Here is a 16,709-nt window from a genome sequence, read left to right as displayed (position 1 = left end):
TGCTAATATATTAATAACACATAAAAGAACACAACTTAATCATATATTATAGTTCTCTTAACACCTCAATTTCAAAACTCAGCTTCCCCCCACCCCTCATACTTAAGTAAAACTTTAAACTCCATTAGAACCATCAGGACAAGAAAACATTGGCTGAGACTCTCTCCTAGGTATGAAGGCAAGAATTACAAAAATTCAGAAAGATACCTATATACTAATGGGCATTAATAACAGGAATGAAGACAGAACCTCTTACATAATAAATGTGCATCACTGGAAGATTTCAAAAAGAAATAATTGGTCATTATTTTTACCTCCTACACACATTATCCAGTTGTCTTTATTACCTGTGGTTCACATACACACATTCACACACACACAATAAAACAAACAAAAAACAGTGAGTGCTTGGCACACAATTAATGACTGACAAATAAATTCCTTTGTTCGGTTCCCACTGAAACGCATGAGGAATGCTGAAAATAAAAAGTGATCTTTTAACCTTCTTTTACCACAATCCTACGAAAGAGCTATTGGTACATCAAGAGAATACAAAGTCACAAGAATGGATGGCTATTAACAGTTTCTTTTTGGCTGTGTCTATACCAGTCAAAGATATAATCAAGAAAGATAGTTTAGAAAGACAAAACCTCAACTTTGGAGCTACAGTTACCCAGTTGGGTTGTCAACAGACACCAGCGAAATGACCTAGCTAAATCCTAGTAGAGACACAGCCGAATTCCAGAATTCCAGAAGCAAACAAAACTCCAAGCTGACTACAAGCAACTAACGATGTAGGGCTGTAGCTCTGAAAAATTACAAGAAATTATTAGGAGGTGTGTGGAATATAATCCCCCCTGAAACAATCAAACACACACAGGGCTGGACACTAATTCAAGTGCTGTGTGTTTTTCTCAGCTCCACAACTGCACAGGAATACAGAAGACTTCATGTGGGTTACATGGAAAGGCAGGCAGTAAGAACTCTGAAAACGTTGAGAAAAATGAGATCACTCAGCTCAGGGTAGAGAGGGCTGAGTATGGCATCGTTTAGTAGTAATTTTTGTGCATATGAATGTTGTTTTGTTTTAAATATAAAGAATGTTCAACTAGCTCCTCTCACCTGCACCTGGTGTGGAAAAAGGGCAAAGCTTGTGGAGCCTGAGGGTGTTAATTTTGAAATAAGGAAGTCAATCTGCTGATAATGAGGGTTACTCAGTGTTGGAAAGTGTTGCCACGAGAAGGTGGGAAATCTTCCCAGAAGGGTTTTAAGATTGAGCAGAGGCTCATCTGTCTGAGGTGCTCTGGGCCAGGCTGCCGGGCAGCAGGGGCATACCCCTCAGGATGCCCAGACTCCTGGGTCGTGTGCACTGTGTATATACATATTTAGGTGTGCACATGTCACACAAATACTCATGCATACAGAGTCAGTATAAACTGGCACATCATAGATTTGAGTGAAAAGTCATAGAAATCTGTCATTACCCCCGACCCCTTAAATAAATAAAAGAACAAAATTAAAAATCCAAACAGATGCCCTTGGGACCGACCCCTTTCTACCATATCCCCATTCAGAGAAGGGAGGTAGAAGGTAAGAGAAAAACCCAGTTTGGGATAAATGACTCCCATGGCCTCTCAGCTACTCTTAAGTAGCCAGGTACCATTATATATAAGGTACTGAGCACATGGGATCAAGTTAACAAAGAAACAACAACAACAAAAAAGGTTTTCTTATACTTCCACATCTGGAAAGAAATCTACCCTGTGGATTTACAGGTTAAGGTGAACTAGGTAAAGTAGGCAGTAGAATATCGATGGGCCATTGTGTACTAACAAAAGTGTATTATTAGTAGCTTTTTTTTTTCCTTTAAAATATGAATTTTTTTTTAGGAGGTTTGTTTCAAAATGGTGACACGGTTTGTTTCTTCTCCCACCCCCCAAGCCTTCCCCTATAGATGATACTTTCGTAAAAGTTCAGATTGCCAAGGATGTTTTCTCTCTGGGAATCGATCTGGAATTTTGATCTTTAGGAAATCCTGGATACATCTCTCCAGCTCTTCCTCTATTGAGAGCTTTTCCTTAACAGCTTTTTTTTTGCTGCTCATGTTTGACTCCCTGGAGCCCGAGGTGAGAGTCCGGAGCAGATCGCTTTTCCGCCGCATCTCTGACTGTTGGATCAGCTGGACTGGGCCCTTCTTGATGGGACGGTCCAGAGTCTGGATGTTGGTCTGGCGTGTCACTGGCCCACAGATGACTGTCTCCTGGGGAGAGCTGGCCTCAGACTGGCTGTCGCAGCTGGAGGTGGAGAGATCGTTGCAAGACGTGCCACTCTCCCCTTCTTTGTCACCCTTGCCATTCTTGCAGCAGCAATCACAATGGGAGGATGACCACCTGGAAGGCTCACCTGCAAGGGAAGCACAGAACCCAAGGGATTAATGCCAGCCAGCTCAGCGTGGAGTAGCATCTTAACTGAACACCACACGTATGATCATCACTCGACTGTGTCTTTACAAGAAGTGGGGCGGTGCTCATGGTGGGCTGCAACAGGAGCAGCCAGAGCCAAGGCCACTGATAGGAGGCAGATAACCCTGGCATACTGTCTAGAAGGAAATACAGTATTCTGCTTAAGCTCTTGGGCATTGGAGTCAGACAGCCCTGGGTAGGAATATTCAACTATACCATTTACTAACCTTGTCTTCTTGGCAAACTCCTACAAAACTTCAGATTCCTTATCTGTAAGATGAGGATAATAATTTTTCTAAAATCTAGAATTCTGGGAAGGATTGAGATGTCAACTAAAATTTGTAATGCAGTATGCAGCACACAGTAAGCAATAAATAAATGCTAGCTTAGTTTTACTGTGGCTGATGTTAAATCCTAATCCAAAGCTCCATGTGACCACGGTCAGATAGATGCAATACGGGGAGCCTATGACAGTGGCATGGCAGCTCTTAGTCCTGCAGGGCTAACTTTGCACCAGGCCCCATCTAAGCTCTGTGCATGCGTTGGATCCTCACAAGAATGCCATGAACTCAGTAGTTCTACTTCCAGGTTCCATTCAAGGAAGCTGGGACCTCAGGAGATGAAAACACTTGCCATGGTTTTCACCATTTGGAAGTGTCAGAGCTGGGATTTTAACACAGATCTTCCCAATGCATAATAAAGGTAATTAACCATTTTTCTTCATTTTTTCCTGCCTGTAAAATTCTTTCTTAGCCTTCAAAACAATGTTTAAGCTTTAACATCTCTCTGAAGTCTTTGTTCACCTCTCCTCAGAAATGCTTACCATTCTTTTTTTCTGAGTTACGGTTATCTTTTGTAAATGCCTCTATCATTGCATATATCACATTCTGTTATAATTCTTTATTACCTTATGATTCACCTTATGAATTCCCTAAAGTGGACACAGTGAAGTATCCGTTGTTGTGATCCAAGAAAATAGCCCAGGGCACAGTGTCGATGTTCAATAAAAGGCTGCATTCTGGTTATAACTTTTAATTACCTGGATTCAGTCACACCTGAAGTTAGTACTTCCAGTAGGCTTTTCAATTACCTGATACACTAAATTCCCTATTATTTTTAAGCCAGTGTTGAGTCTCCCTCTCCCCATCCCCCTGCCTACCAAAGAATCTTGACTCTTGTAACACTGCACTCAGCTATTTGGAAGCAGGGCCATATTATTGTTGTTAGCTGCCATCACACTGGGTCAGCCCTCCACTCATGGTGACCCCAGGCACAAAGGGGAGAAATGCTGTCTGGCCCCATACCATCCCCACGATCAGTTGTGGATCCATAGGATTTTCACTGGCTGATTTTTGGAAGTAGATTGCCAGGCCTTCCTTCCCAGCTCATCTTAGTCTGGGAGCTCTACTGAAACCTGTTCATTACCATGGCAACGTGCAAGCCTCCAGTGACAGATGGGTGATGAACATGCATGAGGTGCACTGGCTAATTAGCTAACCCAGATCTCCCCCATGGAAAGTGAGAATTCTACCACCGAACTACCAATACTGCCGTTAGAGCCATTTTACAGATACGTAACTGGAGACTCCATGAACTAGAAAATCCACAATCATGGTACAAAGCAACTTCCTAGACATAAGTCACTGCTTCTAGGCTTCCACCTTCTGAAAAGCTACCATCTTCCTAAAGTAATGGGCTTACTCTCTTTAATGACATATTTATGTGCTCAAGGTTTCGTAAAGTTCATTGCACTCAAACTATAAAAAATATGGTTTAAGTACAAAAAAGATACTGATATTGAGGAACAAGAATAATTTAGTGCTTTATATGCTTTAAAGAGCACCCAGTTTTGATTTGCACTTACATAATTTGCACAAATGATAGGTCATATTATACAATAGGATCTTATATTATTGCTATTTCTAATATAGTCAACAGAGGGAAAACCCACACTAGAAGCCACTAGGAAAGCTATCTCATAGCTTCTTGTATAATACCTGTTATTTTACATACCAAAATGATTTAAACATTGACAATAATTTATCTTGATACAATTCCCCAACCAAATCAAACCAAACCCGTTGCCATCGAGTCGATTCCGACTCAGAGCAACCCTACAGGACAGAGCAGAGCTGCCCATAGAGTTTCCAAGGAGCACCTGGTGGATTCAAACTGCCGACCTTTTGGTTAGCAGCTGAACTCTTAACCACTATGCCACCAGGGTTTCCACAGTTCCCCAGAGGGGGTTAAAAAAAAAAAGTTCCCGTAAATCACGACTCCAAAAGTAACTCAAATCACTTTTTAAAGTGTGACCAGGTAATTATTGTATTTATATACCCATCAAACTAAACACAACAATGCGATTAGCCAAAAGGAATCACAACAGCGGTGAGGCCCTAGTTATTTCAGGCTATTACAAAATAAGTATCTTCCATGCAACAGAGATTGTTCAATGTGTACCAGCTGGTAACTGAAAATACCAGCAATAGAAAATGGCTTCTGTCTACCTTCAGAGGGCAGATTCTGCCTCTGCTTCTGAAAACCCTTCAATCCTTGTATTAACAAGACTCGATTGAGAAATAGTCCCAATCAATGAACTGGGTTAAAGAAAACTAACCACATTGACTTAGAGCTGATCTAGTTTGATTCTTTATTGAGAAAAGTTCAGAAATTGAACTTAGCTTTTAAAAAATAAGGAAAAGGAGGAGGAGGTGGAAAGTTAAAGAAAAATATGCCAGAATATGCCTGCCTATTACCTGAAAACAAGATAACAAATTATTTTGGCCATAAGCCCTGCTAAACTGTAGAAATGCAAGCCTTGAGTTTTCTTACCCAAGAGTTACTTTCCCCATGGTAAAGCCATTCCATTCAGAGGCCTCAGAGGGAAGCCTAGCTCTGCTTTAAAAGCTATTTTAACAACACAAACATCACCATGTGAGGGATCCATGTGTATTCATCTGGAAAACTGCGTGCAGTCCTCCACCGCATGGCCAAGCCAGGAACCTGGCACCGAGGCAGCTATTTCTTTCCTGAACCACAGGGATGATCACGGATTGAAACGTCAGCTGGGATCCTCCACCTTCCAGGCAGATGGAAGTATTACTTTCCACTTATTCTAGGTGATAGCTCTATTAAAGGGAAATTGAGGAACTTAATTTTAGTGTAGCCTATTATACTACCACGTGCTTCAATGTTTTCTGAGAATATTCAAATGTTTTACCATTTTGGCAAGATAAGTCATAAGATGGCTCCTGAAGTGTATATATTTTATTGAAATCTAGAAAGAAGATGGGATTAATACAGACCAGCTGGAGGAATTATGTGGTGAATCATTTCGAAATTTAAAAAGTAATCAAACGTGTGAAAAATAAACTACCCTGTTGTTGTCTTTTTTTTTCCCCCCTTTTTCTGAACCATTGCCTGCCTGACCATTCTCTTCCCAAGAACTTATCTACGTGGCGAGGGAATGTAAAACGACAGCATAGAGGTTTTAAACCAGAATACAGAAGTGATGTATGTAGGTGCCATTGAGGTGTGCTCACAAGTCTGAAAGTATGGAAGGATCTGAAAGGTCAAATCTGTAACTCAAGGTATTCTAGAATCCCCACAATATAGCAAATAACGATTTCATAAATACCTTGGTACTTCAAATTGCAGCATCCTTTTGCTACCAATTTGCTATGATTTCAAAAATCACTTTATTGACTGGAATAATTCTCTCCATTTAGGGAGAAAATGAGTAACAATTGATTATCCACAATTTGATGTGGGGAGAAAACTATTTCATTCCAAGAAAAGTCTGATCTATTGATATAAAACAAAAACAAAACAAAACAAAAAAAACTACTGCCTTTTGAGAGTTTATTGCCTAGTCACTTATCATAGAGCCTAAAAGCTCTACCTTATTTTTTAATAAGCCATTGCCGAATTTGCTGGATATTATATCATTTTTGGTGCCTAGCACATGAACCCCAAAACTAAACCCATTGCTGTCCAGTCGATTCCGACTCATCATGGCCCTATAGGACAGTGTAGAACTGCCCTCTAAGGTTTCCAAGACTATAATCTTTATGGAAGCAGACTGCCATGTCTTCCTCCCATGGAGCAGCTGGTGGGTTCAAACCACTGACATATTGGTTAGCAGCTGAGTGCTTAACCACTGCACCACCAGGGCTTCTGTCTGCCTAGTACACAGTAGAGATTTAATCAATGACTGATGAATGAATGAATGAATGTCCCAAACACATATGTGAATTGTATCAAGTTGATAGATAACATAGCAGAGAAGGTCCCAGGCTCCAGAATCAGGCCCCACAATTTGTCAGTTGTGAGATCTTAAATAACTTTCTGACCTCACTGAGTGTTGTTGGTTTCCACATTTATAAAATAAGGATAAGAATAGTATCTTCCTTACAGGAGTTTTAGGAAGGTTAAATGAGATAGTTCATATAAAGCATGTTTAGTGGTTTGTGGTGCACAATTAGCATTCCATTCACTCATTCGTATTTGTTGCATGAAGCTAATATAAGCCAGACACTATTCTACATAAACAAAACAAATCAGGAACTTATTAGACACAATTATTATATTTCTACTGCTATACTATACAGCCAATTCTCAGATCTGGCTGGAACATCATGTTAAGAAGGACACTGCTGTTTCAAAGGGACTCATCGGGAAAACGCATAACCAGCCTTTAGCGACATCTGCCTGGAGAACTTGGAGAGTAACCACAAGCATGTACAGTGTCTGGGACATAGTGTGTGAAAGGCAGGGAGGAAAAGGAACGGGCCTTTAATTTCTAAGGCAGTGCTTAGAAATTAAAAAATGGGTAAGTCTATCAAGATTAAAAATGTACTTGTAGACACATCACAGACATTTAATTCCAGACCAGGAAGGGATTTGTATTTTGGATTATATGGGGAGAGGCCGAGAAACTCAGCTGTCCCCTAAATCCTTAAAGCCCCAAATCTTTGAGCATTTTACACCTTGGAACAATTGTGGAGCAATCAAGTGAACTGTATGATTGGTCTTAGCCCTCTCCCACTGCAACCCTAACTGTAGAAGTCCTAACTGGTAAGGAAGAAATAACAGAGGAAAGACTACAGAATATGTCTTCCCTATGAAAAATTCAAATCGAGCTGAGTGAAACATGACTTAGCAAACTCACAAAGTACTTATGCATTTTTAAAAGAGGCCACTCGGCAATCTACCCACACTTCAAATCCTCCACCTGCTAATGGCTGTGAACACAACGCACATCATTTACAGCAGCAGCTGGGAAAACTGCTTCCCCTGTCCTCTTGTCAATGATGTAGGAGCCTGCTAGTCTGGGAGCTAGGTGGCCAGATTTAATTTATTGAGACTGCTGAAAGACTTTCTCGGTAGCCTGGTTGAAAAGTCAATAATGGCCAAATTGATGTTTTTTATAATTCTGCTAACCTTGGAAAAGATATTGCATAGTGGAGATTGGGAATAGGCTGGCTGTGTAAGCATCTAAGAAAAATGCATCTTCAGGCTTGACAATCATCATTTCTTGCTTGTTGTTAACCTTTTCCACTCAATGACATTTGGTCTTGGCTGGGCCCCACTGGGGCTCCTTGTTAAGAAGGTGGCAAGAATGGGGACGGGCAAAAAGTTCAACTATCTATTCATCAGTCAGGGCCAGTCAGGAAAACAACCACCATATTGGTTATCTTAACAAAGGGCATTTGATAGAAAGAATTGATTCAATATATATTGGAAGACTGAAAATGAAAAAAGGTGGCACTGAAGAGACAAAGATAGTAACTTCAGGAGGCAGCTACCACCCTTGCAGCATGGGAGACATAGAAGGAAGATGAGGTTATTAGAATCTAGAAATTTGAGTGGACATGCTGTGGAGCTGGGACCGCTCTGTCTGAGGAGGGCGTGCTGCCCCACTGGTACTGGTATCTCTTAAGGGGCTTGGCTCTGGGGTTTACAGAAAAAATAAAAAGGAAACAGGGACCAACTGCCTCTGGGATAAATAAAAGCTGGGTTGATGCTGATATGAACCGACACAAACAAGGAGTTAAGTCCTTTCTCTCCTCATATCTTATAGTCTTCTTCTAGCTCATCCCCACTGACAGAACCTATCAGAAAACCAGTTAGGCAAAGGAAAAATGTGGTTAGTGGTAGCCCAGCCCCAGCATCACAGAGCACAGCATACAGGGGCAGGTTTGGAGATGAGACAACAGCTTAACAGCCAGCACACTGAACTAACACTACAGGGAATCAAAACAAAGAACTTGGCTCTTAACCTACTGGAATGTGAACTCTAATGGAGGAGTTAGAAAGAAATAAAAGAGAACCACTATTACCTACCAGCACACTACACTAACCCTGAGAAGGATGCCAAAGAAACAAAGGACACAGCTCTTGATCTACTGGAATGTGTACTCTAACGGAGGAGTTAGGAAGTAGAAATAAAAGAGAAAGGCTATTACCTCAGTTCAGTTCCTGACATGCTGACCTTTTTTATACCCTGGAGTTTTGTATTTGCTCTTCTCTCTGCCAGCAATACTTATCCTGCCTTTCTTCACATGTTTAAATCTTTCTTATCCTCAAGAGCTTGGCTTCAATAATACTTTCTCAGAAAGGCCTTACCTGTTGACCCCCCCACCCCAATCTAAACCAGTCCCTGTCTCCTGCCCTTTGCTATCATGACACCACAGTGTAATTAGAGACATGTTTATTTGTTTAACATTTGTCTTCCCCACTCAACTTTAAGGGCTGTACTTGTTCTCTTCTGCATTCTAGTGCCTACCAAGGCACATACAGGCCAGATGTCAGGACACATAGTAGACGCTCAGTAAATATCTACATAATACATGAATGAGAGAGTAAATGGATGATGAGCATAAAGAATAATTCTCGGTTTAGAATGTGGGAAAGAGTAAACCTTCCAGAAAAAGAAAAAGAAAAATCTGACATGTAAAGGTCATTGGAAAGGAAAATATATAGACATATCACTAGACATTTAATATAGGTCATCACCAGACTACTAATATGCATGTGGTAAAAACGTGCTGACCACAGAGAGATAGGCAAAATCCATGAGGCAAGACAAGGCCTGCCAAGAATTGGAGGGGGGGTGGAATATATATATATATATATATATATATATATATATATATATATATATATATATATATAAACAATTGATCTTCACTCATAATGATTTATTACTATCAAGAAATCCCTAAAGGCATTAGCCAACTTAGATAATAATTAACTTTGCTCATCATTCAATTCATAGCCTCTATTTATATAATCTGTCAATTTTGTGATGTTCAGACATACACTCCCAGCTTGGGTTTTTCATCTGTTCAGGTTTCTCTCTAAAAAAAGCAAAACGCATAAAAACAATGCAACGTGTAAGGCAATAAATCCTGAATTTTAACTCTCTGCCTTACTGGCTTGTTCTTTCAGGTATTTCTTGAAGACACATTTATTCCATTTTCCAGGTCTATTTCTCTCGTTTCTTGCTTTCTTTCTCTTCATTTTCTCATCTTAAACTCAGCGTTTTTCAGCTATGCTCATATTTGATCACCCCTGACCAAAGAGCCTTCATTTGTTTATTTCATAGGGAAATTATGTAGCCCATCCTCATCCCTTTCCCTACCTGGTTCCATCCTGGCCATGTTACTTTTTTTTTTTTTTTTTATAAACCAGGACAAATCCCTCAAAGCCTACAACTTCTCTCAAGCAATATTGAAGAGTCTTTTTTGTCTCCCAGAATGAGATGTATGTGTTAGAACTATAGGGTTTTTTGACCTTCCTTCTTCCAGCAAAATCTCCCTTCTTTTCCTTTAGAGGCTCCTGAAAAGGCTGTCCTATTCCTCAGCCACGTGGGAGGGCATGTGATCCAAATTTTATGGGTAATTCTCACCCCCCACCTCCAGCCAGAGTGGGTGACTCAGGCATGGGCATCAACTCTAGCTAGGTGAATCAGAGTCCTCACTGGGAATGTTCTTCTGGACCTTATGGGTAATATGTGTTCTTTGACGTGGGAGGCTGCTAAGCCAGGAGGATGTGAATCTAGTGACCATATTTTCTACCAGTTGGAGAGGTCATTCTTGCAGAAGGAAGCCAAGCAAAACAGACAGAGTTCAGATACAGTGAAGAGACAGTGCCTAGATCTGGCTGAGTCTGAAGTCAAGCACATCCCTAGGCTTATAATTACATAAGCCAGGAAATTCCCTTTCTGCTTAATCTAGTGAGAGTTAATTTTGTGTTCCTTACAAGAGTTTTGAACACTACATCAAAATCATATACACACTCTTAATATCTATTTAATTTACCTTCTGCCATTCTCTGAATGCTTGTGAGATTCTAGCACTAATGTTGGTCAGTGCTTTAGGGGATAGGTGCTATTACTTAGATAAGCTACTTTGTAGATGACTTGTTTCTTCTCTGAAATGATAGCCTTTTTGCTACACTAGTCCTAACAAGTTTGACTAACACTCTCAAGAGACTTACTAAGGCTCCCCTGCCACTTGGTCTACATAGTGATTCCAAAAGTGAGTAAGGTAATAGCTGTACCTCCAAAGCTAGAAACTTTGCACCATAGTAGTAAATATCATTTATTGAGGACCCTCTATGTGTCTGTTATTTTGCTTAGCACTTTACGTACTTAATTTAAACTTTATAATAATCCTGTTAGGTGGATGTTATTCTTCCTTCATTTTTTATGGAATAGGATTTTGTAGCTCCAAGTTTATTACCTGACCCAAAGTTACGTATGTGGCAAATGGAAAAGCAAGGATTCAAACACAGATCTTTTTAAATCTAGAGCCTTTGCTCTTTTTGCTGAACACATTATCCAATATCATGAGAATTTTCTATTAGAAATATTTAAAGTATCAACAGACCCAAAGCGTTAAAGAGTAGACTTTAAGACATGACAATCCCAGTGATTTCAGCCTTTCAATAACTTCTTGAAGTAATCCATTAACTGAACAAATTGAAAATCTAGACTTTCTTAGGTCTTTTATCATTATATTTATATGAGGAAATTCAGTTCCCTTCCCATTGGAAATAATTATTTCAAAATAATTGAAAATGACTAAATGAAGGATGCTAAGTGGTGCTGGTGCTCTTTCTGATGTTTGGGGTACTTTGCATCCCTCCACCATTCTTCAGTTCTACCAGGACTGCCATAGCAGCTATCAGCAGTGTTTGAAGTGTGCACTTAATTAGCGAGGATAAAAGCCCCTTGCCAGTTAATTAAGATATAATATTTGCTAATATTGCTTAATGAATATTCAACAACTAACCAGTGTGTGATACCCTATCAAAATGGGAAAAGATCAGAACACAACAATCTATGCTTTACTGGCAAACACAAATTTAAACTCTGCCAATATTCCTGGCAAAATAAATAAATAGATAAATAAATAAATAACCAAACCAGCCAGGAGCAATTGTTCGAGAGCTAGAGAATCCTGTGAATTTTATGAGAATCACAGATGAAATAAAATAATTGTCTTAAAACATCTATACATCATAAACCATTTTTAAGGGGTTTGAGGTTGCGTAGACAACCTCCAAAGTATGGGAAGCACAGCCAGGAGAGAAGACAGCAGATGATAGTGCAGCACCTCGCTGTCAGCAGGCCAGGGCCACCTTAGAAGTGGGTCTGAAAGTCACAGAGTGGAAGGCAATGTAAGAGTCACTGAATGGCTTCATTTTACAATGAGGAACCCACAGTCTAGAGATGGGAAGGGTCTAACAGGGATAGACTCTTAGTAACTGTCAGAGCCCAACTCTTGGTTTGGAGCACCGTCTGGGATCATGTCAAGGACACAGCCGGGAAGGCAGAACCATGTGACCAAAAGGTTGATAAATCAAACCCAAACCAGAGGATTTCACATCTGAACAGTCCATTATCTGAAAAAAATAAAAAATACATGATGATAACGGTGCCATACATTTATTGAGTGCCGACACTATGCCAGACACAGGGCCGGGCACTTTACCTGCAACATCTCATTGAATCTTCATAATCATGGAAGGGATGTAAAAATTACAATGCCTAATTCCTACCTTCCAGGGGGCTTACCAGTAGCCATCGAGTTCATTCCGAGTCGTCGTAACCCCATGTGTTGCAGAGTAGAGGGTTTTCAAGCCTGTGACCTCTCAAAAGCAGATTTTCAGGCCTTTCTTCTGAAATGCCTCTGGATGGGTTCGAACCACCAACCTTTCAGCTGATAGTCCAGCATTTAACTGGGATAAAGTTTCCCCGGATGCCAGGGAGGCTGCAGTGCTATCATAGAGGTTATATCAACATCTAAAAGGCCTTCTTTCAAAATATATAGCCTTGGCAGAAGAACAAATCTCGAACACCTCAGTGTGAATTAGTTTTTCACAGTGCTTCTCCTGACAGAGGAAACCTAAGAACCCAACTGAGGGAGCAATGCTGGCAAATGGTAGTTATTCAACAAGTATTTGATGAATTAATAAAATATGAGCACCTAACCATGTGACATGCATGCTACTAAGTGCTTTACAAACACTTTAATATAACAACAACCAGGCAGGGTTTCTCACCCTGAGCACTACTGACATTTCTGGCCACACAATTCTTTCTTGGAGGGGCTTATCCTGCGCATCACATGATGTTTAGCAACATCCTCGGCCTTTACCCAAGAGATGCCAGAAGCACCACCAACAGTTAGAAGTCTTCCTTCCCTTGGCTGTGGGGCAAGAATTGCCATATTTCACCTGCAGTGATTCTGAGGGCAACAGGAATTCCTCAAAAGGGGGTACATTGTGCATTGTGGTGACAGTCCATTGGTACTTCTTTATATATGATTTACTGGCTATCACTAATTCACGCTAATTACATACGTATGTGCAACCTCGGCATATTGACTGATTCAGCCCTCTGACACACAGAAATATTCTTCAAGCATGCAGCTCACCATTGCCTCATGCTTAGTTTACTTAAAACAGTCTTTCAAATGATTTTACAGCAATGAAAGCAAAGGAGTGCCACCAACATAACTTAGCACTAAAAATTCACAGATTGGAGGGGGTGGAAAATAAATTGCATGGTCTCTGTGATAACCGTGGGAAAGTTAGAAAGGAAAGAATATATTGGGAGATATTTGAGTTCTACATTGCACGTCTTTGGTTACTAAATATATTCTTCTCTCTGCATTGCTGATTGAGACCCTTTGTAACACATTTTTAATTGTTAACATTTGGAATATAGATGGAAATAACTGTTTTTTGAAGAAAAAACAAAAAAGAATTCTAAAAAAAAATGATTTCTACAGCAGGGCTTTTCTCTTCTCTCCCATCTTGATCAGAAAGAGAATTTTCTTTTTCTCATCACATCAAGCTCAGTTTTATCTCAAAACTCCAAAGTTACACAAGGTTTCCTTCAGATTGATAGGTTTGTGAATATTTGTTGTTGTTGTTGGGTGCTGTCGAGTTAATTCTGAGTCATACTGACTCTATAGGACAGAGTAGAACTGCCCCATAGGGTTTCCAAGGACGAAATGAGAGGAACCATACTTGAAGGAAGAAAAGAAGATCAGTAGAGTAAGAATGTAAGTAGAGTAAGGTAGGAAAAAGTGAAAAACTGAGGACAAAGAAACACAAATACAATTATTAGCACCAGACAAAGTTTAAGAGAGCAATTATGAGACAGCAAGCGGAGAAGAGAAGGAGGCAGAAAGGAAAGAAAAAAGACAGAAGGGGAAACAGAGGTAAAAGAAGAAATGCCAGGGCTGGCCATGGCAACAGAATGCATTCTCAAGCAGAATTTGGAAAACAGATACAGGACAAGTCTAGGAAAATGGAATATGTTTTTCAAGATTATGCTACTGGCACATGCAACATGACTTTGGAGAGTGTGGAATTTCTTGCTGACTTCCTGGAGAAAGTGGATCTAGTCTAAGACACACCTGAAGATAAATAGAAATTAGCTAAGGGGAACAGGCCCATCAACATTATATGAGACAGAGAAGATAGTGTGTGCGATGGCTAGAAGTGAGGGCAAACAGGCACATTAGAGGAGGCCAGAGCAGTTCAGGGTGGTGGAGGAATGGGGCTCAGGTGGTAAAGGGGAGAAAGAAATGGAGCCAGATCACAAGGGGCCTTGCACTCACGTTAAGGAAGAATGGGGAATCACTGGAGGGACATACACAGGAGAGTGACCAGACTGTTACTGTGTTTAAAAAGATCACTCGGTTTGATGGGTGGAGGATGCACAGCTCTGAGAAAGGCCAGAGTGGTCAGGAAAGATTGCAAATTGCATGTGGAGACCAGTTAGGAAGTTGTTAGAAAAAGCAAGATCAGAGGAAAAGGTAGCCTAGGGTATTGGTACGGAGAACAGAAAGAAGCAGCCAGATTCCAGAGCTATCCAGGAGGAAGAGGGGGCAGATCTGGGTGAGAGGAGAAGAAAGAGTTGTAAAGAATGTTCCCACAAGTTTCTGGCTTAGGCAGCTGGTGCATGGTGCTTTCATTCTCTGAGGTAGGTAACCCAGCAAGAGCAAGAGGTTGGAGCGGGGATGGAGTGAAGATAATGAGTTCAATCTGGGGATTGTTGTGGACCTGTAGAACACCCACGTGGCTACATCCTGGTCTCTCTCTTAGTAAACCCCATTTAAAATTTCTCTTTTCCATGCTTCTCTAATTACATAAAGATCCCTTTGTTTCAACAATCTTGTGTGACATGCACATATCCATATAGTCATATTGAACAGTGTGGTGTGAGACAGAAAGCTAGCCTCAGCCAAAGGAATGTGGTTTTTATAGGAAATTTTAATTTTACTCTGTGTTAATTTTATCTTTCATTAGACTATAAGTTCCCTGAAGGTAAGTTCCTACTTGAAAGAGAGTTTGTGGCTGAAAATTCTACTCATTCCACAATGACTAAGATTTCAGAAGAACCACGATTTAGCAAACTATGAGACATTATAACACCTAATATTTGTAAAATACTTAATAGATTTTCGAGCCATTTTCAATCATTGTATCTCATTTGATCCTTGCAATTCATGTAATGTTCAACAAATATTTGATTGGTCTCTGCTAGACACCCTTTAGGCAATGGGTACACAGGTGGCCATAGGGAGCTTACATTTTGATAAGAAAGATAGCCTGTAAACAAATAAAAGACAATAAAATTTCAGACAGCGATAAGATCTGTGAAGAAAATAAAACAGGATAGTATGGTGGAGTACACTGGGGTGAGAGGGTAGCAAATAGTAGATAGAGTGGTCTGAGGGCCACATCTCCAGGAAGTTGACTTTTCAACTGGGATCTGAATATCCAAAGGAAGTCAGCCTGTAAAAAATCATGAAATTAAAGTCATTATAGGCAAAAATGAAGACCAAATGCAAAGATCTAGAGGTAGAATAAGATGCCTTGAGCAAGAAATAGAAAGAACAATTACATAGCTAGTGTCATGGATTGAATTAGGTCCACCCAAAAATGTATGTATCAATTTGGCTGGACCACGACTCCCAGTATTGTATGATTTTCCTGTATGTTATAAATCCTGCCTCTATGATGTTAATGAGGAAGGTTGGGCAGCAGTTGTGTTAGTGAGGCAGGACTCAGTCTATAAGATTGGATTGTGTTTTAAGGCAACCTCTTGAGATATAAAAGAGAGAAGCAAGCAGAGAGATAGGGGGACCTCACACCACCAAGAAAGCAGTGCCAGGAGCAGAGCGCGTCCTTTGGACCTGAGGTCCCTGTGCAGAGAAGCTCCTAGTCCAGGGAAAGATTGATGAGGGCCTATAGAAAGAGAAAGCCTTCCCCTGAAGCTGACACCCTGAATTTGGACTTTTAGCCTACTTTAGTGTGAAGAAATAAATTTCTCTTTGTTAAAGCCATTCACTTGTGGTATTTCTGTTATAGTAGCACTAGATGACTAAGACAGCTAGGATGTAGTGAGACAGGAGGAATGATAGGAGATGAGGTTGGAGAGGGTGACAAGGCCAAGTCACATAGGATCTTAAAAGATACAGCAAGGAGTTAGGATTTTATGTCAGACAATAGGAAGGATGGTTTTATCTAAGAGATTATAATTTAATATATCTTTATTAAAAGCTTACTCTAGCTGCTCTCCAAAGAATGGGTTATAGGTGAGCAAGAACAGAGGCAGGCAGACCAAAGAGTAGGCTATTACAGACATCCAGCCAAGAGACAATGTGGATGTGCAAATAGGGATGATGAGATAAATTTCCTTATTCTCATTTTACAGATGAG

At 40.3% G+C, this 16,709-nt stretch overlaps 1 protein-coding gene across 2 annotated transcripts in view; it reads right to left on the bottom strand.

The window, feature by feature from the left end:
* Positions 1-1,932: 1,932 nt before the first annotated feature.
* Positions 1,933-16,709, bottom strand: part of KCTD16 (potassium channel tetramerization domain containing 16) — a 335,835-nt gene continuing 321,058 nt past the window's right edge. Inside the window, exon 5 of one of the 2 annotated variants that reach the window (XM_023550283.2) lies at positions 1,933-2,347. In XM_023550283.2, coding sequence (XP_023406051.1) covers positions 1,949-2,347 — 399 coding nt within the window. In that variant the 3' untranslated portion in view covers positions 1,933-1,948. Of the gene's footprint in view, positions 2,404-16,709 lie in introns of both variants that reach the window. The other variant, XM_003404578.4, reaches the window with a different exon arrangement.

Source organism: Loxodonta africana, chromosome 2 (assembly GCF_030014295.1).
Source record: "Loxodonta africana isolate mLoxAfr1 chromosome 2, mLoxAfr1.hap2, whole genome shotgun sequence".
Lineage (NCBI taxonomy): Eukaryota > Metazoa > Chordata > Mammalia > Proboscidea > Elephantidae > Loxodonta > Loxodonta africana.
This window is presented reverse-complemented; position numbering and strand designations above follow the sequence as displayed.